The 23,397-nt window shown below is 49.4% G+C and overlaps 1 protein-coding gene across 1 annotated transcript in view; it reads left to right on the plus strand.

Moving 5' to 3' along the window:
* Positions 1-23,397, plus strand: part of PITPNM2 (phosphatidylinositol transfer protein membrane associated 2) — a 124,292-nt gene that overhangs the window by 59,465 nt on the left and 41,430 nt on the right. The window contains 1 exon segment of the mRNA XM_017888987.1: positions 17,334-17,506. Coding sequence (XP_017744476.1) covers positions 17,429-17,506 — 78 coding nt within the window. The 5' untranslated portion in view covers positions 17,334-17,428.

Here is a 23,397-nt window from a genome sequence, read left to right on the forward strand (position 1 = left end):
GGGTTTCACCGTGTTCGCCAGGATGGTCTCGATCTCCTGACCTCGTGATCCGCCCGTCTCGGCCTCCCAAAGTGCTGGGATTACAGGCTTGAGCCACCGCGCCCGGCCACTCAGGCTGTTCTTAAACTCTTGGCCTCAAGAAATCCACCAGCCTTACTGACATCTTCATTTCAGACTTCTGGCCTCCAGAACTGTAAGAGAATAAATTTATTTTGTTTAAAGCCACTCAGTTTGTGGCATTTTGTGATGGTTGCCCTAGGAAACAAACATACCCACTGTCTATTCCAGGGTAAGAATAGAATGGAAAAACTAGACCGGGCACCATGGCTCACACTGTAATTCCAGCACTTTGGGAAGCCGAGGCAGGCAGATCATTTGAGGTCAGGAGTTCAAGACCAGCCTGGCCAACATGGTGAAACCAGGTCTCTACTAAAAATACTAAAAATAAAAAATAAAAAAACTTTAACCGGGCATGATGGTATGCACCTGTAATCTCAGCTACTCAGGAGACTCAGGCAGGAGACTTGCTTGAATCCGGGAGGCAGAGGTTGCAATGAGCTGAGATGGCACCACTGCACTCTAGCATGGGCAACAGAATGAGATTCTGTCTCAAAAAAAAAAAAAGAATAGAATGGAAAAACGAGAAAGGTGAACTTACATGACCTGCTGGTTCACACGAACCTCTACCTGAGAATTTAGAGTGATTGCAGATGGGTATTAACCCAGGCATTTGCTGGAGCAAATATAAGCCCTCTCTGGAAAAACAGACCCTCATCCTAAGCCTCAAAAGAATTTCTACAAATATCTTCCCCAGAAAATGAGCAGTTCTTAGTCAAAAATAACTGAGTACAAGAGGAGATAAAGCACTAAGAGCCAGAGCCAGCATGAACAATTTACAGCAGAAACAGACTCTGGAGACTTCAGATGCTACAATATTTAAGCATAGCCAATAAAATAACTGTTCAGTGCATTTAAATAAGTAAAAGGCAAAGTTGAGAATATGTGCAGGGAATTAAAAGCTCTAAAGAATGATGAAGCAGATTTGAACAGCGAAACAGAACTTTAAGTCAAACATGGAGAAATCCAGAATACAACACGGGAAGAAAAGGAAGCTGCAGAGAGGATAAGACACATACATGGAGAAAGTCTAACGTTTATCTAATTAGAGAGCCAGAAAGAGAAGAGAGAAATAGAACAAAGTCTATGTAAGTGAGATTCAGCCCTTAAAAGATGGCTAATACTTCTCTGTAGTCCTGGGCTTAGTGCTTGATTTCAGCCCAGCCAGTCAAGTGGCTCACGAAATAGATGCCAAACCCTTTGCCTTGACTCTTCCCCAACCTTGGTCATTTCTTCCTGCAAGAGGGATATCAACGAGCAGTTCCTGAGAACTGAGAGGCCTAGGACAAGGTGTCAGTGAGGGGTGGGCCTTGAGGATATTGAAGACATTGCCCAAAATCATGCAAGGTGCTTTCCCTGCACTTCCTAACTCAAGGGAATATCATTCGTACTGTAGTACATGAGAATGTCATCGCTTGGAGTTGGACAGTGCATAGCCTGTGCAGCTGAACGCAGCAACCCAGCTGTCTCTGATGCCTTTTCTGCCCAAGTTATGCCCATGGGACTTTCCAAGTTTGACCAGTGGTTTTTTCCTATGTGTTTCGTTTCCTCCCTGTTTCCCTCCCTGGAGAAGGATGAGATCTGTCATCGGCTGGAGGATTTTATGGCATGATAAAGGGAAGCTAATAGCTCTGTAAAGAAGAGCCAGTTACCTGGGAAACTTTCCAGGCATGTTGTGTTTCTGGCAGCCCTGGGAGGCTGGACTGTAAAGGCCACACCGCTCACAGTGCTATGGAGCAAGGCCTGGGTGAAGTTGTATAGACATGTGAATGTGCCTGTCCCTACCTCCCCTAAGGACACTGGCTGGGCCTTTCGTTGTCCTCTAGGTCCTCTGGCTGTGCCTGCTTGCTCCCTTCTGAGTCGAGCATTTGGACCTGGTTATTGGTGACCTGAGACGCCTGAGATTTCTGCTCACCTAACAGTGCAGTAGATCAGGCCTGGGTCACAGCCCAGGAGATACAGAGTCTGGGACCGTTCTGCCCTGACTCACTGTGTGGCCTTGTCAAATGACTCAGTCCCTCTGGGCTTTTGTCTTCCCATCTTGCCCTGAGTGCTTCTGAGCATTGAGTTTCCAGCGAGATTGTTGGCGGCAGAATGTTTATAAACTGAGCTGCACTGAGTGTGTCTGAGAGGGGGTGGTAGTTACACTAAGGGCATTTGGGCCGCATGGCATTGCCATGTCTCATTCAGGGCCCAGCTTATCTCTCCCAGACCTGCCCATCAGAAAGGGCTGAGATGACTTCAGATACCCCCACCGCCAGCCCACACCATGGACAGCAACATACAGTTGTCCTGTTTTGACATTTATGCCCTGCACATGCTCTTGAGGAGGGCAAGTCTGGCTCCATGAAAAGTCTGAGTCACAGACGCTGTCAAGAAACAGGGACATGGCAGGGAGCGTGCACTATTCTTGGAGAATCTTAGCTGTGCTAAGGAACAGCTAACAGAGCAGTTTGTAATTAGCACTTTGGCTGCTTGGCGGCGGCGTTATCTGCCTGTAGAGGGTTTTTTTGTGAACATTTACCAATTACCCTTCTTAAGTACCTACTAAGTGCCAGGCCCTGGCTGCCTAGCACCTCTTGTGAATGGAGAGACAAATGAAAGGTGTTATCCTTTTCTTTTTTCCAGGCACCGTTCTAGCTACTGGGATTATGGCAACAAATAAGACAGACAGGTTCCCTACCCTCCTGTCACCTGTGCTGGGATGGAGGGAGGCAATCTTCAGGTACACAAATCAGATCATTGCAAAGCATGGCAATGGGACTGAACTGGGCAGGAGAGGAAAGCTACACTGTAGAAGGGAGGGCATGGCATTTGTGCCCAGACCTGGTTGATGCCAGACAGTAAGGGAGCAGCTGTTCCCTGGCCTGGGGAATGGGTGCTTCCCGGGCATGGCAGCAGCTGGAATGGAGAGCTAACATAGTGGGTTCCTAGCAAAGCAAGCATCCATGTGACTGGAGAGTGGTGGTGGAGGAGCTGTGGCTCATGAGCAGGCAGACGGGGCACACGGGATCTTCCAGACCTAGAACCTGGAAGTAAATGGAACTGAGGGATGCACAAAGTCCTGTGGGTGAGAGACAGGATCGGGAGGAGACAAGGCAAGGTGAAGGGCGGCCTAGGCACGGAACCCTCCTGGACAGGCACACTTGGGAGCTGTTGTCGGGTCTCTCTGGTTATGGAACCCTCAGGCAGCACTGGCTTCTCCACTGTGGCTCCTCTCAGAGCTTTTGTAGGAGGGGTGTGTGTGTGTGTGTGTGTGTATGTGTGTGTGTGTGTGTGTGTGTGTTTCAGAGACAGGGTCTTGCTCTGTTGCTCAGGCTGGAGTGCAGTGGCACAATCATAGCTCAATGTAGCCTCAAACTCCTGGGCTCAAGAGATCCTCCAGCCTCAGCCTTCTGAGTAGCTGGGACTACAGGTACATGCCACCATGCTGGGCTAATTTTATTCTTTTTTGGAGAAATGGGGTCTCACTATGTTGCCCAGGTTGGCCTCAAACTCCTGGCCTCCAGTGATCCTCCTGTCTCAGTCTCCCAAAACAGTGGGATTATATGCATGAGCCACTGTGCCTGGTCCCATGTTGACCATTTTTAAGCATACAGTTCTGTGACATTAAGGACATTCACACTGTTATACAACCATAACCACCATCCATCTTTAGGACTCTTTCATCTTCCCAAACTAAAACTGTGTCCTCATTAAACACCAACTACCCATTCTCCTTTCCCCAAGTCCCTAGCACCCACCATTCTACTTTCTGTCTCTATGAATTTGACACTCTAGGGACTTCCTGTAAGTGAAATCATGCAGTATTTGTCCTTTTGTGTCTAGTTTATTTCACTTTGCTTAATGTCTTCAGAGTTCATCCATGTTGTAGCATGTGTCAGAATGTCCTTCCTTTTTGAGGCTGAATAATATTTCCCATCAGGTTCTTCTCACCCTTTTTTTCTCATTAGGTTTTGATGACTCATGTGATGTTGGTCTGTCTGTCTTTTTTTTTTTTTTGAAACAGAGTCTTGCTCTGTCACCCAGGCTGGAGTACATTTGTGCAATCTTGGCTCACTGCAACCTCCACCTCCCGGGTTCAAGTGATTCTCCTGCCTCAGCCTCCCGGGTAGCTGGGACTACAAGCACGCACCACAATGCCTGGCTAATTTTTGTATTTTTAGTAGATACAGGTTTTCACCATGTTGGCCAGGATGGTCTCGATCTTCTGACCTCGTGATCTGCCCGCCTTGGCCTCCCAAAGTGCTGGGATTACAGGCATGAGCCATTGCACCTGGCCAATTCTGTCTCTTTTTGAGGCTGAATAGTATTTCCCATCACGTTCCCCCCACCCTTTTTTTCTCATTAGGTTTTGATAACTCATGTGATGTCTATCTCCCTTGGAGCCTGGAGGCTCCCTGAGGCCTCTGTCTTGGTCCCCTTTATCCTTAGCACCCATCATAGAACCTGGCCCCTAAGAGGCACTTAATGAATATTTGTTAGGTCCATAGAGTTCAGAGTGACTAGAATTCTTACTGAAAGAGGGGGTTGGCGTTGAGATGACAATTGTGGAGCTTTGGCTTCTAGGCAAATGTTTCTGTTGATCCAAGCCACCTAGGGGACTTGTTAAAAATTCTTATTCCCAGGTCTTTCCCTTTGCAATGCAGCTGTTTTGGGCTGGAACCAAGAAGCCTGTATTTTGAAAGAGATATTAACCTTTATTTCCTAGATCATTTAAGAATATTAGAATAAAAACAAGTAACCACCCTCTGATGAAGTTTAAGTGGGGTTTTCCCTCAGCCAGAAGATTTGTACTTGCTACAAAATATTCTGAAAGAAAAAAACAAAAATTGTTCCTCTAAATCATGCATCTTTATTAAAAAGCATTAAAGCATCTCTGTTAGCTTGTGTTGTATCCAGAGTCAGGTGCAGCCACCGTTCACGCATCAATACATAGCTCTAGCCTGGAATATATCACTTAAATTGTGGGGGCTTTCATTTCTTCCAAAGATGGGAGCATCGTTACCTTTTCCACCTCAGGAGATCATTCTGAAGAAGCAAGAATAAAAAGGCTAAAAGCATTTGTAAGTCATAAAACGCTACTATCAATGCTAGGGATGTATATGTATATAAATTGATTTAAGTATAGAAGATGATGGTTCAATTCTTAAGCTATTTACTATCCTGGCTGTACAGTAAGATACACCTGACTCTACCACTTACTGAGTAATGGGGGCAAGGTGCCTTAATGACACAAAGCCCTGGGTCTCCTTAGTTATAAAAATGGGGCCTTGCAGCACAGAATTATTCAGTCATAAAAGCGATGAAGAAGTTCTCGCAATGCTACAACATGAACCTCAAAACATAATGCCAAGTGAAAAGCCCGGACACAGAAAGCACATATTGTATGACTCCACCAATAAGAAATGTCCGGAACAGGCAAATCCATCAAAACAGAAAGCAGCTTAGTTGGTGCCAGGGGCTGGGGTAATGGGAAGTGACTGCTTAATGAGCTTAATGAGAAACGGGCTTTCTCTTTGGGTGAGGAAAATGTTCTGGAATTTTCCTCTGTAAGTATACTCTGTGAGTATACTAAAAACCACTTTAAAGGGGTGAATTACATGGCATGTGAATTATATTGCAATAAAATACTTAAATAAGTGGGGTCACTACATCTAACTCCGGGGAGTTGTGAGGATTAAGTCACTTACAATGTATTAATAGGGCCCAAGTGTGTAAAACCATGGGCCGGATTCATAAACCAAGGACCAAGCAGAAGAGTCTGGTTGCCAGATGTGCTCACCAGAGAGTGGGGGCTGTTGGGGTGTGGGGTCTGATGAGACCCTGGTACCATTTACAAGAGGGGACCATTCACTGGGAATGCCTTCAGGAGAGGCAGGGCTGGGCAGACTGTGTGTTTTCTCCTACACCCTCCTCCTCACAGGATGCATGAAGAATGGGGGGCCAGGGTCAGGGTGGGGACTAAGTCTCTGACTGTTCAGCTGCTCTGGCATCTGTGTCTTTAAGGAGTTAACTCCAGTGGACTGTTGTAATGTAAGTTCGGGAAACCCTGTCTTAGGCAGCACAGGGAGCTGTGGGCAATTTTCCTGAGCTAAAGGACTGTGACACCCTCGCTGCAACACCCAGGGACGGCTGGGTCTGCACCCCGCTCAGCTGTAGCTATTGCAGAAGGAGCCACGGGGGCTCAGAGTAGTGGGCTAGTGCACCTTTGGTACCATGTGTAGGGTGGGCTTAAGGAGGCAGGACTAGGGACACTGGCTGCTGAGACTCCAGCATGGCATTTGTGCCTCTCTGGACTTGAGGTTGGCCCCACAGCGCTCCTTGCAGGCTGCACAATACCAGCTGTTGTTTTGGAACAACAAAAATTCATTACTTGCAGCTGATAACTAACAGGCACCCGAATAAGTTGGCTGAGAGCCTCAGTGCTGGAATCTTGCACATGTGGGCTCCAAGTGGAAGTTTATTGGGAGGTATGTTGGCCGAGTAAAGAGGAGAACCTTATCCAGGGAAAAACTCGATCCTGGGACTGTGCCCACCTGCTCACAAGCCATGGGGAGGCATCTGCAGCCAACATTCAGTCCATTTATGTTAAATGCAGGAATTAAGGAAAGACTGAATTTGATGAGAATTGTCTGCCGACTTAGCCACGTGGAGGTCATTTGTGACCTTGACCAATATGGTTTCAGTGGAGTGGGGGTGGTCAAAGTGTGTTGGAAAGAGATCGGGAGGTGAGACAGTGGAAACAGCAAGTATAGCTAAGCTTGAGGAGGATTTGCTATAAAGGGGATCAAGGAAGCGGGATGGTGCCAAGGAGATAGAGTGAAGGGGGCTGTGGGGTCTTGTTTTGTTTTGTTTTTGCAGATATGGGAGCTATAACTTGCATGTTTGAATGCTGATGGTGAATGGGGAGGTCCATTAGGGAGACAAGAGAGGGGAGCATTTTGGGAGAAATGACAAAAGGGCTTGGACCCCAGTGACAGAGAGTTGGCCTTCAATGGGAGTAGAGATGTCCATGCATTGCAACAGCAGCTAGTGGATTGGTGCAGTGAGTCAGTCCATTTGATGATGGGAATTTGAGGAAACAAAGAAGAGTGGAGCCAGACATGGTACACAGGCCTGTGGTCCCAGCTACTTAGGAGGCTGAGGCAGGAAAATCACTTGAGCCCAGGAGTTGGAGGCTGCAGTTAGCTAGGATTGCACCACTGTGCTCTATCTAGCCTGGGCAAAGAGTGAGACTCCATCTCCAAAAGAATTAATAATAAAAAAGAAGACTCAAGATGGAGAGAAGGTATAAAATCAGGATTGGGAAATAGTGAAGGAACTGAATCAGTGAAGTAGGACTGTAGGAGCTGGGCCCTCCTGGGGTGTCCTGTCAGAGTTTTGAAGGCTGGCCCAGAGGAGTAAGCACTCAGGGGCTTTGTATTCTCATTATGTATCTTCTCTGTCATCACAAGGGCTTATCACCAGTTCAGGAGTAACCCGGGTGAAAATCTCAGCAGTGCCTCTTATCAACTCTGGTGTCTTGGATGGTTCCGGAAAGCTCTGATTTCCCTGGAGAATTGATCGAGCTGAGTTTTGCTTAGGGACAGGGCCTGCAGCACAGCCAGCTTTCTGCCAATGGGCTCCCAGCCTCTAAGCATCTCAGGGGACCCTCCCTCCTGCCTGCCCCAGAAGCTGGGAGCTTTCACCCCTAAAGGACTGGCCATTTCTAAGGCCAATGGCCTCCTGAAAAACCTCGGCACTTCTTACGTAGGAGGATGGTCTGGATGCTGCTGCTGAAATGGTGGTGGCCTCAGGGAGGTGACTAGGAGTGAGAAAGGAAGGCCTCTGAGCAAACCCCAGCCTATGATTTTGTAGCCACAGCTTAGACCCTAACTGCTGGGGCCAAGGTCCCCTCTGGGCTTGTTTCTGTTGTCACATCTGAGCCTTCTGTGGCATTTTGTTTAAGGGCCCAGCCTTATTTCAGCCATACTCAGTGTTAAATTAGGGGAGCACCAACCCTGGAGGCCAGTATGGTAGTGGTAGTAGCTCCGTGACCAGCAGAGTCCCCAGAGGACCGAGGTAGGAGGTGAGTTCCAGATAATTCTCCTTCGTGCCATGCTCATCATCTTGGAGGCTCAGTTTCAAGCTTATTTCCTCACATGCACATCTGTGCCCTTTTCCACCCAACTGAGGGTGCTATGCTGACAGCCACAGCCAGGGAGGAGGAGTCATAAAAACAGAGCTCCCTTGCCTTGCCCCAGTCCTTAAGCAGGATGCGCCCTTTGGGAGCCTGCTCTGTGGTCTGCACCACTGCTTCCCTGGGGCTGTTGTTTGGGTGAGGCATTACATAGAGATGTCTCACAACTCTACCATCCCACTCCTGCTCTTGGAGCTGCAGAGCACTACAAGCCCCACGGTGCCCCCAGGTGGCTGCTGTGCTGTGGGGTCTGGTGGCCAACTTCTGCAGTGGCTTGGCAGTTGCCCCAGTTTGGCACTCCAGGCGTACAATGGTGAGATTCATGACTTTCTGTGGGATTTGGGGTAACTGCAGCAGTGCCCAGGGCTTTAAGGCTCTCTGGGACCCCCCTTCACTGCCCAGGCCAGTGTTAGAGGAAGGAGTCACGTCCTGCTTAAAGGTGTCGAGGAAACTGTAGGGGGCGGGGGTAGGAGCTGTGTCCTCCTGCTCAAAGTCTGCTTGGTCCTTGCCCTTTCAGCCTGGCCACCCCTGCCTCATGAACCTGAAGCTCTTTCTGTGTCGCTTTTCTCCTCTAATGCCTGGAGGTATGTGACTGGGTGGAGGAAGAAGCTGGGAGTCAGGGTCCTGATTCCCAACCCAGCTCTCTGCCCGTTTCCTGAGCCTTAGTCTCCTCATTTGTAAAGGGAGGGTTGGCCTGCAGCAGGGTCCTGTGCTTGTTTCTTAGCCCAGAAATCCTTTCTTCAAAAGAAATCTCTGCTGGAAGCCTCGTGTCTAACACATAAAGGTAGAACTACTCTAGGTCAGGGATTGGACGATTCTGTGGGTGTGTGACCTCTCCTGCTTTCAGCTTCAGGACACAGAGGCAGCTGATCACTGCTAACCTCATAACACACACCTGCAGAGCAGCCACACACTCCCTCAACCCCAGCCCAGGCGTAGGGGCTGGTTGCTGGACACAAAGAACAGTCTCTTATCCCTCTGTGCCGCCTCCCATTTATCCAGAGCTTTGGGTCCCTGGATACACATAGATGGTTGGGGGAAGCCTGGGGAGCCTTGTCTGGCTGCATCTGGAGAGGAAGTGCTTTTACCATTGCCTGCTTCAGATCCTGATTGGGGCCCAGTAGGTTTGGGAAGCAGAGAGCAGAAGAAGGAAGCTCTCTTAGAGCAAGAGGCAAGGGACTCAAGGGAGGCAGAAGGAGGTTATGGATACCCGCAGTCCTGAGTCCCAAGCCCCCAGACCTGCTGGCGACTCCCTTGCTTCCCACTGCTGCAAAAGCCGAAGCTCCCGCTGGCCTGGCTTGGAGTAGCTTCCAGATTTAATAGCCAGAATGCAGCTGAACTGCATTTGGATGGATTCCATCCCCGCTTGACTTTGCACAGCCTCACTCCTAAATTCCATCTGTGACGTCAGACCCCTGCTAATCATGGAAAAACAGATTAAGTTCTGTAAACTCAATTCTCGTGCTTTCCCTCCCAGTCAGGGTGTCTCATGGCCTCTGCTCAAAGGAGCTGTCCACCTCCCTGCCCGGTCCACCCCACCTCATCCTGGGCCAAACCCCAATAATCCACTTCATTATTCATCTTCGTCACATGCCTCCAACCTCGCCACCCCTGCCTCATGAACCTGAAGCTCTTTCTGTGTCGCTTTTCTCCTCTACTGCCTGGGTGGTTCAGGAAGATCTCTGGGCTCCACCCTCGGAGGCCCAGCTGGTGCTCTGTGTCTTGGTGGGAAGCCATGCCCTTGAATCTTGGGGTGACATCCCTCATAGCTCTTCTTGTTTGTCTGCCTGTGCCTGGAACCCTGGTCCGGATGCAGCCTGTACCTCGCACCTTGCCCACAGCTAGTCTCTTGCTCCATGGCCACCCTGAGTGGCCCCACTCTGACATGTTCTGGCCAGGTGTTTCCTCAAAGACATCAATGAACATGGGGCTGGGGGTTCTTTCTAGGGTCGTGAATGCTGGGGTCTGGAACCTGAAGACTTTTCTAAGAGCCAGGGCCCAGGTGCCACATTTGAAGCCCAGGGAAGAGTCCCGTCATCCCTGGAGCAGAGCCATGTGGGCTGTGCGTGTGGGCGGCCACCCAGACCCCTTGCCTGGCCTTCTTCCCTGAAGGGCCTCTGGAGACCTGTATGTGTCTTTTTTCCTCTGGCTGTGCCAGGCCCCCAAAGATGCCCTGTAGACAGCAGTAAAACATAATTCTGTCTAACCCATCACGACTCCAGCAGAGACGAGATGAAATGTGTGTCTGTCTCACTTGCACCCAGGCAGCCAGACTGGGTGTAATGAGATTGTCTGAGTGAGGGTTCAGCTTCGGGCCAAGGGGGCTCCAGGGAGAGACAGACACACAAGTCACACTGCTCTGATATGGGGAGGGTCTGCCGTGCCTCTCCTGGCCTCAACTCAACCAGGGAGAAAGTGAGGAGGACTCTATCTCACCCCAGCAGGCCCATGTCTTGCTGTAAGGCCAGCCAGCACCACAGCAGGGCTGCTCCTCCTTCAGGTCTGGGTTTATTGTCTGCACCTGGGGGTAAGCAGCCCTACCAGGAAGCACACAGGCCCTGTGTCTCAGGGACCCACCTTCCAGACCCTGCTGGGGACAGCAGTGCCACCTTTTTGCTCGCTCCTGGTAGTTGAACGCTGGTTGGAAAAGGGCTGAGCACTTCATGTGCATCATCTCATTTAATCCACAGACACCCCAGGGTGTCTGTGGGCAGGGTGGTTCTTACCCCCAGAAGACAAAACGAAAGCTCAAAGGATTAAGCAGTTTGCCCACAGTCACAGCTGGGAGGTGGCAGAAGGTCTAGCTGATTATTTTATTTTAATCACAACACTACCAGCCCTTCTCTGTCTGTTTACACACACACCACTCAAATGCTGCAGCTGCTGCCTTTTGAAACATCAGGTAATAAAGTGCAGGTAAAAGTTGCCCACAAATTCCATCCATCTGATGGAACCCTCTCCAGCATTCAGTGAACATTTATTCCACACTCTTCATCCAAACAGACATATACAGAGTAGTAATAATCTTTTTTTAAAAGTATCATGTTCTACATGAATTTTAAAGTAAAATTAAATTTAATGTTATTTGAATTTAACCAGACAAATGTATCAATTTTCATGTATCTTAAGTGAAATGGGAGTTGCTAACCTGAGGAAAAAGATTTCTTTATTGTAAGTGGTAATAGTCCTAAAAGATTAAAGGTAAGAGAAAAACTTTTGAAAATAGCTTGATTGAAGTATAATGACATACCATACATATGCTCATTTAAAGTATACAATTCAATGGTTTTGGTATATTATTGATTTTTTTTAATTGTGGTAAGTATATATATATATAACATAAACTTTGCCATTTTAACAGTTTCTAAGTGTACTATTTCATCACAGTGAGTATATTCACAATGTTGAGCAACCGTCACCACTACCACTTCCAAAGCTTTTTTATCACCCAAATAGAAACTCTGTAGTTATTAAACAGCTACTCCCACTTCCTCCAACCCCAGACCCTGGTGACCTCTAATCTATTTTCTGAGAGAACAACTTTTAAAAGGTTAAAGTCATTATTTTTTTTAATAATAAACTTTATTTATTTTTTGAGACAAGGTCTCACTCTGTCACTCAGGCTGGAGTGCAGTGGCACAATCTTGGCTCACTGCAACCTCCACCTCCCAGGCTCCCACCTCAGCCTCCCAAGTAGCTGGGACTACAGGCACTCCACCACACCTGGCTAACTATTGTATTTTTTGTAGAGATGGGGTTTCACCATGTTGCCCAGGCTGGTCTCAAACTCCTGACCTCAAGTGATCTGCCTATCTTGGCCTCCCAAAGTACTGGGATTAAGGCGTGAGCCACCTAAACTTTATTTTTTTAAGAGCCGTTTTAGATTCACAGCAAAATTGAGTGGCAAGTACGGAGTTCCCATATGCCCCTTCCCCCACTCTCAGCATCCCACACCAGTGTGCCCTATTTGTTACAATGAATGAGCCTGCAGTGACATGGTATCACCCAGAGCCCATAGATTACATGAGGGCTCACTCTTGATGTTGTACTTTATATAGGTTTGGACAAACGTGTGAGGACATGCATCCGCCATTGTAGTATCCCACAGAGTACTTTTATTGCCCTAAAAATTCTCCATTCTCTGCCTGTTCATCTGTCACTAATTTTTCTACCTACTGAATGAACCAACTTCTATGCTATGAAAGTTGAGGAAACTGTATTTCCACCTTTGTTGTTCTGCTCCAGATTTGTCTTAGTTGTGTTATCATTTGTGTACAGTGTTGAGGTTTTGATATTCAATTCAATCACATAATTGCCATGATTTCAAAAATATCAATGCCGTGTTCATCAGGATTTCTCCATTTATGACCTCATTTTGACTTATCTTTTTGGTTAGTTGGATTTCAACATCAGATAATTTTTTCTTTTTTAAAAAATTTTATTTATTTATTTTTGAGACAGGGCCTTGCTCTGTCATTCAGGCTGGAGTGCAGTAGCGCAAACATGGCTCACTGCAGCCCTGACCTCCTGTGCTCAAGCCGTCCTCCCACCTCATCTCCCCAGGATGCCGCCCGGCCATGCCAGAGGTGCATGGTGGGAGGCCACTCGATGGAGCCCTACGTTCCTGCCCTGGGGCCTTTGCTCATGCTGTTCCTTCTTACTGGATTGAGTCCTTCTCACACCTACCCTCAGCTCTGCCCTTAGCCTCCCTAAGTGTCTGGATTACAGGCATCTGGTGCCGATGCCCAGCTAATTTTTTTTAAGTGTATGATTTTTTGAAGAGACAGGATCTCACTGTATTGCCCAGGCTGGTCTTTAACTCCTGGGCTCAGGCAATCCTCCTGCCTTGGTTTCCCAAAGTGCTGGGATTATAAGTGTGAGCCACTGTGCCCAGCCAGGTAATTATTTTTTAGAGGACTTTAAGGATATCTAAGCCCCTAAACTCATGCTTCAGAGAGCCCCACCTTATCTCCCCAGGATGCAGCCCAGCCATGCCGGCGTACATGGTGGGAAGCCACTCAATGGAGCCCCACGTTCCTGCCCAGGGGCCTTTGCTCACGCTGTTCCTTCTTACTGGATTGAGTCCTTCTCACACCTGCCCTCAGCTCTGCCGAGCAGAATCCCATGGATCTCAGAGAGCCTGGCTCCGCCTTCCATGAAGCCTTTCCTGAGATCCCTCTGGACTGAGTGACTTATCTTGTTTTCATGACGCTCATGGTAATTCCAGAAGTCAGATAGTATTATCCCCACTTTATATATGGAGAGACCGAGGCTCAGCAGGTACAAGGGCTTTTCCAGAAGGTCACACAGCTGGTAAAGGCATTGTGAGGCTTTGTAGTCAGATCCCAGAGCGAGCTCCAAACTGTCACCTCCCCTCACATTCTGTGTCACTCCTAAAGTTCTGAGTCCTCTCCTATTAGTCACCCGTGCACTTAACTGTAAGATATAGAACCATTTATTTGTTCTTTCCTTCTTCCTATCCATATATCTACCTACTTACTTACCCCTACAGCTCTTTAGTTCCTCGCGGGCAGAAACACAGTTGCTTTTCCCTAAGCCAGCGTTGATGGAATTGCATCCTGAGCACTTGCACTTTCTGATGCTCTTGCACCATGTGGCTGCTGCCCCTGCACAGTCCTAAGCTTTGCCCTGCTCCACCCAGGTGCCAGGAGCCTCCAAGAGGCCTCTGGGCCCTCCAGGTGCGTGTTCCTTCTCTGTCTCTGTCCCTCTGCCCGCACGCAAAAATATCCCAGCGGAGCTGTGGACAGCACCTGTGCAATTACAGCTCACCTGACAGCTTGTCTGTGGGGGAACATCATTAGATACCTGTTCCAGACATGTGCTTACAGAGCCTCTGAAATCAGAGACCCAAGCCAGTGTCTGGGTGCTGGCTCAGGCTGTGAGATTTCACCCCTGATTGTTATTTGAGGAGATGGAGACATTTAAGGAACATGATGAATCTGGCCCAGGGGGTTCTGCCTTGCTAGTGCCTGGTGGGCCTGGAATCTGAGAGGATTGAGAAAGGACTGATTTGCATGGGGATGAGCAGGGCAGGTCATGTACCCTGGAGGGGTTAAGACTCTGAAAGGGCAGAGTGCTTAGACTCCTAAGGTTTCTGAAGAACATTTAGAGTCTGTGTCTGACCATGTTGTTATTTAGATGACTAAATGAGACTTGCACACTCTGAGTCACTGCATTTGCGCCACAGTAAAGGAGCCCACCTGAGGCCCCACAGAGGTGGGGTGGGTGCTGCACGTCACACAGGTGTGCTGTTTGACACCAAGCCCCTGCTGTGCCTTCCTGGTTGGGCGATTCTGGGACTTCAATGAAGAACCATGTGAAGAAGCTTCAGAAAACAACCCCCATTGAACTTCAGTTTTCCCTTCCTGTCTCCAACCCTATTTTTCTCCAACTTCCCTCAAGCATAAAGCTCTCTCTCCTTTGTGTATTTAAGTTTCCCAGATCAGGTGCCTGTGCTACCCTCCCAACCAGCTGGAAGTCCATCCAGGTGCCAGGTGTCAGACTTGGGTCCCTTGCTACTTTGGCTGAGCCATCTCTTGTTTCATACCTCACAGGATAAAGTGCAGCCTGGGGACTGTAGGGCCATTGCTTCTCTCTCCTGTGGCCTCAGCTTCCAGCCAGGTTTGAGGATAGACATGTGGGCCTAGGCAGGTGGAGCTGAGTCTGGGAGTATGGGGAAGAACTCCACAAGGCCTCAGGCCCTAAACTTGCAGGTCCCATGGACTATTAACTAGACCCATTGACCTTGAAGAAGGTCAGCAATGGTCTCTTTTCACTTGAGCACAGCCTCTGGGGGGCTTTGGGGTTGATCAGGGATCAGAAAGATTGGTGGACAGGTTACAGGAGAGAGGAAGCCCCTCCTAGCAAGAGTCCTTCTGGATATAACAGGGCCTGGAGCCACCCCAAGGAGGGGAACAGGGCAAGGAAACTTCCCAGGGGGATTTCTGTGTCTGGGTGATGTTGCTCAGCAGCACCGTGGGGAGTCTGGGTCAGAGACCTCCAAGGGGAAGTCAGGGTCTGGGATCCAGGGTTATCTTATCTATAGCCAGCAGATGTTGGGTGCAGTTTCTGGAGTATATAAAGTATCTAGGCTCTAATTGGCTAAAAAAGAGCTTCACTTGGACTATATTTAAAGCAACTGGATGTGAGAATTGGGTTCTTTTTTAATAGAGAGGAGGGTCTTGGTATGTTTCCCAGGCTGGTCTTGAGCTTGCTTGGCCTCAAGCAGTCCTCCTGCCTTGGCCTCCCATAATGCCAGGATGGGTGTGAGAATTTGAATGGACTTCAGGCTGACGTTCCTACCTGCTGTGAACTAAACAACTGGGGGCCACTGTTTTAGGCCAACACAAGGGATGGAGCCCCTTTATCAGACTTTTCCTCTCTCTGTCTCTCTCCCTAAGTGGCTTATTTAAGAACTTCTTTCAACCCTGTCTACTGGTATTCCTGAGAGTTCTCGTAAATATTTTTCTCAACCTTGTTAGCTACCCAGTAATGCTTTAGCACCTGGGTGACGCTCCAATGTCCAATAGAGAGCCATACCCCGGGGAAGTCGCCTGACTGGCCAGGCCCTTGCTTTTATCACTTAGCAGGAGTCTTGCCTGTTGTCACTGTAAATCCTCCCTGGCTGCGGTCCTTGGAGTAATCTTGCCGAAATACTATCCTTAGCCGGGTGTGGGTGGCGTGCACCTGTAGTCCCAGCTACTCTGGAGGCTGAGGTAGAAGGATAGCTTGAGCCCAGGAGATTAAGGCTGCAGTGAGCTGGGATTGCACCATTGCACTCTGGCCTGGGTGCAGAGTGAGATCTTGTCTTTAAACAATAAATAAATATAAAATTTATTTATCGTCCATCCTGAAAACCTTCCCTTGGCTTCATGTTAACAGTATATGACCTTTGGAGGTGACCAAATGATATTTATGGCAAAACTTCAGCCATCTGGGGCTTGGGTTTTAAGGCGTGATTTCATTTTCCAGATAATTGAGTATGAGCCTCTTCCAAGCACTAAGTTTTCTTTTCTTTTTTTTTTAGATGGAGTTTCACTCTTGTCCCCCAGGCTGGAGTGCAATGGCGCGATCTCAGCTCACTGCAGCCTCCACCTCCTGGGTTGAAGCGATTCTTCTCCCTCAGCCTCCCAAGTAGTTGGGACCACAGGCTCCTGCAACCACCCATGGCTAATTTTTGTATTTTTAGTAGAGACGGGGTTTCACCGTGTTGGCCAGCTGATCTTGAACTGCAGACCTCAAGTGATCTGCCTGCCTTGGCCTCCCAAAGTGTTGGGATTACAAGTGTGAGCCATTGCGCCCAGCCCAGTTTTTAAAAAAAAAAAAAAAGTGATTGCTTAGGGGCAAATCTTCATCAAATATATTCTTTGTCACTTAAATAGAGGTTGCTATGAGTGCACTCTGTACTTATCTTGTTTCATCTACTTCCCAGACATAGCCCAATGGAAGGAATAAAATAGATGCCAATAAATGTTTCTTATTGGATTGAACTGAAACCAAATTTTAAATCACTCAGAGTCTCCCCTTGGGATGCAGTGATGTCATCTGCCCCTAATGGCATGGCTCAGACCGCTGACTTGTGAATGTCTTATGTCTGTGCTTCTTAGTTTTATTTGATCTGTCTGCTTTTCCATGACCAGCTATCATTACTCGCTGTGTCAGTACCGGGGAAATAGATGCTGTAGCTTGTTAGGATTGTGAGTAAAACAAGAGCACAATGTTCTTACCCTGGCCCTTGCTAATGGAGTGACAATTCTTTACTTCCCCGTGGCTGTTTATTGATCAGAGAGCTTAAACACAGCCTCTCACTTGTACTTTTAGTAGCTGTTAGCAAACAAGAAAAATAAAGGTTGGAAAGGAGAGAACCTGCTCATCGAAGTTGCACTGTTGGATCATGCCTGATCAGAGGCCAGAATTCCAGCCTCAGGTCTAGACCGGGCCTTTCCTCTGTGCTACGGTATTCACCAGCCTTTGCAAAAAGTGACTGTTCTGTTCTGTCCTCTCTCTCTCCCAGGGGTCCTTGGTGAATTTTGTAATGGTTATTTAAGGAACCTTGCCTAGAAGTCCCAACTTGCAGTTCCCCATTGACGGGAAGGCTTGGACTCCAAGATGATTATAAAGGAATATCGGATTCCTCTGCCAATGACCGTGGAGGAGTACCGCATTGCCCAGCTGTACATGATACAGGTGGGTCGTGGGGCAAGGGTGGGTCATGGGGTGAGGGTGGGTCACGCCAGCACACAGACACCACATGTGGGTTAGGTGGAGTTGTGGCCTTCACAGCGCAGTGCCTGCCCCAGAACTTCCTGGTAAGTGTGAATTGTGCTGGACCCCTGGCCGCTAGGCACGGTGCTAGGCACACAGGGCACACCATGGGCACATGGCATTGGATTGCTTTCCGGTGCTGTGTCCTACCACCTACGACGTGAACACTTGCCCTTGCATTCAGCACCATTATCTCCCTGGCCCAGACGTTATCCCTGTGTTTCCCTATGTTTCAGTTTGCCTGGGCTGCCATCACTAAATACCACAAAGTGGGGGTGTAGAGGAACATACTTCCTCACAGTTCTGGGGGCCGGAAGTCCCAGATGAAGGCCTGGCAGGTGCAGTTTCTGGTGAGGGCCCTCTTCCTTGCTTGCACATGGGCACCTTCTCCCTGTTTCCTAACATGGCAGGGAGTGAGCAGCCTCTGGTGTCTTCTCTCTTTCTTTTTCTCTTCTGTTTTTTATTTGTGTAAATGTATAGGATACAACTGTAACTTTGTTGCACGCGCAGATTGGAAAATGGTGCTTGTAGGGTATCTCTCACTCAAATACACCATACTCATTAAGTACCTTCATCTTCCACCCTTCCTTTTCTTCTTCTTTTTTTTTTTTTTTTTTGAGACGGAGTCTCGCTCTGTCGCCCAGGCTGGAGTGCAGTGGCTGGATCTCAGCTCACTGCAAGCTCCGCCTCCCAGGTTTACGCCATTCTCCTGCCTCAGCCTCCCGAGTAGCTGGGACTACAGGCGCCTGCCACCTCGCCCGGCTAGTTTTTTGTATTTTTTAGTAGAGACGGGGTTTCACCATGTTAGCCAGGATGGTCTCGATCTCCTGACCTCGTGATCCGCCCGTCTCGGCCTCCCAAAGTGCTGGGATTACAGGCTTGAGCCACCGCGCCCGGCCCCCTTCCTTTTCTTCTAAGGACACCAGTCCCATTGTGAGGGCCCCACCCATATGATCTCATCTAGACCTGATTACCACCCAAAGGCCCCGTCTCCAAATACCATCACACTGGGGGTCAGGCCTTTTGGAGGGACACAGACATTCAGTCCATAACACCCCATTCTACAGACAGGAAGACACATGAGGCCCAGAGATGTTAAATTCTTGCCAAGGAGCACAGGGCCTGTCTCCTAGCTCCCAGCTCCATGCTTTCCTCACCACCCTGACTGCTTGCAAAACAGCAGTGTCAGACATGTGGCTCACTTACAGACGCTCGCAGGAGTTTGAGGATGACAGGCTCCTTTGATGAGCCAGAGACTCTTGCTTAGGAGACACCTCCAGTCTCCCTACTCAGTGCCTGACCAACCTGGAACACAAGACCTGGCTGCCTCTGGCTGACCCCAGATGGGACCACTGCTCCCACTTGCTGCGGTCCCGGCTGCAGTCCTTTCTATGTAGAGGTTCCATCCCAGCTCTCCTGCTGGCCTCCTGTCCACCCTCAGTGCTTGGCATGGCCTAGCCCGGCAGCTTTCCTCCAGATCATTCCCTAGCCAAGGCTTGCAGGCTTGCACCCTGGGTCCCTGGGTGTCTTTGGGCCTCCCACACTTATCATGAACTTGCTGTCGGCCTGGCTCTGGCTCCTCTGGGCAAATCAGTGCCTCCAGTCCCTGCGACCCAGTGGGGCTTGCCCTCCTGCAGCTTCTTGCTGTACAGCCCCTTAATTACAGCATCAGACTGAGTCGTTGGTGTTGGGGAGAGGCTTCGTCAGGCAGGGCCTCCACCTCCCATCCCTGGCTTCACCTGTTGGGCTCCCACCTTCCACCCAGGTCAGGGGAGGTAGCTATGAGCTCCCAGCAGAGCCTACAGCCCCAGCCACCTTTTGGGAGGAGCTTGAGGAAGTTGCATGGGTTTGTCCAGGCTCCCCTATGTGGGAGCCTTGGCTGGGAAAAGAACGGAAGGTGAACCCAGCCTCTCTGGGGGGCTGTTTGCTCTGAGCTGCTTCAGAAGGGCCACTCAATTCCCTCTTGAACCACTTACCCCATAATTATTTCTAGAGAGTGGAGAGAGAGGAAGAGGCTTAAATCAGCCCCCCATCTCTGAGCACTCTGGAAATAGCTCAGCCTATTCAAGGACCAGGCTGATCTGCCAGTGCTGCTGTTGTCTTACTGCTTCTCAATTCCCACCCAAGCCAGGGTGAGCCCAGACCACAGCAGCCCCTCAGCTCCACCTGGCCTCCTGGTGGCTGTCAAGATTGGAAGGACTGACCTCCAGCCCCTAGGAGATCCCAAAGCTGTTCTGGGCATAGAATCGCCTCTGGGCTCCTCAAAACACCTGTCACTCCAGGTTTTTGTTGTTGTTTGTTTGTTTTGTTTTGTTTTTTTTGAGACGGAGTCTCGCTGTGTCACCAGGCTGGAGTGCAGTGTCATGATCTCGGCTCACTGCAACCTCTGCCTCCTGGGTTCAAGCAATTCTCATGCCTCAGCCTCCCAAGTACCTGGGATTACAGGCACACGCTACCACACCCGGCTAATTTTTGTATTTTTAGTAGAGACGGGGTTTCACCGTGTTGGCCAGGATGGTCTCGATCTCCCGACCTTGTGATCTACTCACCTTGGCCTCCCAAAGTGCTGGGATTACAGGCATGAGCCACCACGCCCGGCCACTCCAGGGTTTTTTTGAACACCTATCTTTATGCCTCCAATGAATGTAATTGTTAAGCATCATATAGTTCCCTGTTAGATGCTCAGACCTCCCTGCACCTGTGCAGCCAGGCCCCATCCATCTAGCCGACACATGCAGTGTCTTTTGAGAAGCTCCATTGATTAGGATTGTGGCAGGATGGAAACATCTCCCACCTCACACATCATGAGCAGCAGCACTCTCATGAGAGCCTGTTGGACAGATGGGCATCCTTCCCAGCTAGGGAGAGCCACCATGGCCTCTAAGGGCTGGCTGGAGTTATTACTGCTGCTCTGAGCTTCCAGAGCCTTTCCCTGTGCCCCTTCTGGGTGAGCAAGCATGTGTGCACACATCTGCTTTCCTGTTAAAAAAGAAAGGTGAAAGAAGCCAGGTATTGCCGGGAGAGGTGCTTCTGTGACAGGCGCTAGCATGCTTGGAAGGGAGATTGGGGGTGAGGTTATTGCTGTTCCTGCTCAGGCTGGCTGGCTGGGTAATTTTCCTCTGGGCAGGCCTTGAGGCTGGGAGTGTGGGATAGACAGCTTGATGATGGGGCAGGGGGTCTGCTGCACATCGCAGGTGCTAGTGCCCTGCACCTGTGTCCTCTGTGTTCTTGGTGTGTGCTGTCTCTGGCCTGAGGACTAATTGCTGTGTCTGAGGTGCTGCTGCCCTCACGTCGTTACCAGGAAGCCATAGGTTCCTGCGAGAACTACTGACTGGGAAGTTTCCCACGTACTTAAGGCCCCTGCTGGCCAGCCGCGCCCCAGCTGGGTCTTAGACAGGCAGATGCATCGCTGGGTTCTGGCCTCCACAGCCCCCAGTTCGAGCTCCAACAAAATGAGCTCCAAGATATTGCAAGCCTGTGGGTCCTGTGCCCTCTGAGGGGCAAGGCGCTGGCCTGCTTACTGTCTGCATGGATGGGGCTCAGGTTGTCAGCTCTCTATAGCATTTGGAAGAAATTCTTTTGGGACTAGGGGGTTTGGGCTTACTTGATTGGGTGTTGTCTTGTTTTGCTTTTATTGAGGTGAAATTCACATAACATAAACAACCATTTTTAAGTGAACAATTCAGTGGCATTCAGTATACTCACAATGTTGTGCAGCCACTAACTTTAGTTCCAAAACACTTTCATCACCCCAGAAAGAAACCCCATATCCATTAAACAGTCATTCCTCATTCCCCCTCCCCACCCCCTGGCAATCACTAATGTACTACCTGTCTCCCTGGGTTTGCCTGTTCTGGGTGTTTCATACACATGGAATCCTTCACTGTGTTGCTCTTTGTGTCTGGCTTCTTTCACTCAGCATCATGTTGTTGGGGTTCATCCATGTCAGAGCATGTGTCAGTGCCTCATTACGTTTTATGGCTGAATCATATTTCGTTGTATGAACAGATCACGTTTTGCTTATCCATTCATCCATTGATGGATATTTGGGTTGACATTAGCATACAAGTATCTGTTTTCAGTTCTTCTTGGTCTACACCTAGGAAGGGAATTTCTGGGTCACATGGTGACGCTATGCTTGATGTCTGGAGGAACCAGCAGACTGTTTTCCACAGTGGCTGCACTATTTTACATTCCTACTGGGAATGTATAAAGTTTCCAGTTTCTTCACATCCTCACCAGCACTTACTGTCCTCTTTTTAAATAATGCTACCCTAGTGAGTATGTTTTGAAACAGAAGAGTCCCCAGGTTATCTCAAGGGTCCTTCTGCCCGTCTTTCTGACCAGCCCGCATGCTGTGTCCTTCTCAGAGGCTTGTCTGATCTCCACTGGCAGCATGAGTGATTTCTTTCCCTGAATCCTCGCAGTTTCCTGTCAGTCCCACACCTGGGTACCTAGTGCCTTCCACCTCTTTGTGGGTGTCTGTCTGCTTACTGCTGGACAGTGAGTGTCGCCTGGCAGGGTTTAGGTCTGTGGGTCTGTTTTCCCAGTTTCTGGCTCATATCCTCTTTGGTGTACATGGGCTGCTCCTTCCATCCTCACCGATGGCTCTAGTGCACACACACACGTGTGTGTCCACCACAACATATGTACATGCAAGCACAGCCACCTATGCATACAGGTATGTATACAAATACATGCAGATACATGCACACACCTACACAGACACGTGCATGCACACAGCATGTGCACATATGTGCACATGTATACATGCACCTACTCAGACACATACACACACACACACACACACACACACACACACACACCCCACTAGACCCAAGGGGGTAGTGCTCCTGTTGGTTGCTTTTTTCTTTTTTTTTTTTTGAGACAAAGTCTCACTCTGTTCCCCAGGCTGAAGTGCAGTGGTATAATCTCAGCTCACTGCAACCTTTGCCTCCTGGGTTCAAGCGATTCTCCTGCCTCAGCCTTCCAAGTAGCTAGAATTACAGGTGCCCGCCTCCATGCCTGTCTAATTTTTGTATTTTTAGTAGAGATGGGGTTTCACTGTGTTGGCCAGGCTGGTCTCAAACTCCTGACCTCAGGTGATCCGCCCACCTCAGTCTCCCAAAGTGCTGGGATTATAGGCATGAGCCACCACGCCCAGTCAGTTTCTTTATCTGTAACTTAAGCTAGGCTCTCAGAGAGCATAGTTTCCCATTTTACATATGGGGAAATTGAGGCCCACAGCCAGGGTTGGAGTTCAGATCTCTGGGCTCCTAGGTGGCCTCTTTGGGACCCCTAGTAGGCCAAGGGAGGCTGCTGCCAATCTCAGAGGTGAGGGCACCCTGGCAGGCTGAGAGGACCAGGAGGTGCCAGTATCTAGATTGGGGAGGAGGCAGTATTGGGAGGGATCTCCCCTCTCACCCCCAGCCTGTGCTGTGGCTCCCAGGCCTTAGGGCAGAGCAGGTGGGCAGGAGGGGAGAGGTTCAGGCCACCCCGACTTGGAGACCGGACGCACGACCTGTGCCCTTCCTGTCACCAAGACCTCTACTCTCAGCCCAATTTCCATCTTGAGAGCTTTTGCCCCTCCCGCAGGGCTGGTGTGAATGCCCCTCCTCCAGGCAGCTTCCTCTGCCCCTCTGGGTCCTGAGGGCACTCGTTCTTCTCAGCCCCACCTGCCTGTCTGTCCCCGCTCTGGCCTTTTTCTAACCCACGGTTCCTAGGGCTCTTGTCACCGTAGGGTGATGGACTCAAAAGTGTGAACATACGTCAGAATCACCAGCTGCTCCTTTACATGTGTACAGCTTATTGTA

This window comes from Rhinopithecus bieti, unplaced genomic scaffold (assembly GCF_001698545.2).
Source record: "Rhinopithecus bieti isolate Rb0 unplaced genomic scaffold, ASM169854v2 scaffold_574, whole genome shotgun sequence".
NCBI lineage: Eukaryota > Metazoa > Chordata > Mammalia > Primates > Cercopithecidae > Rhinopithecus > Rhinopithecus bieti.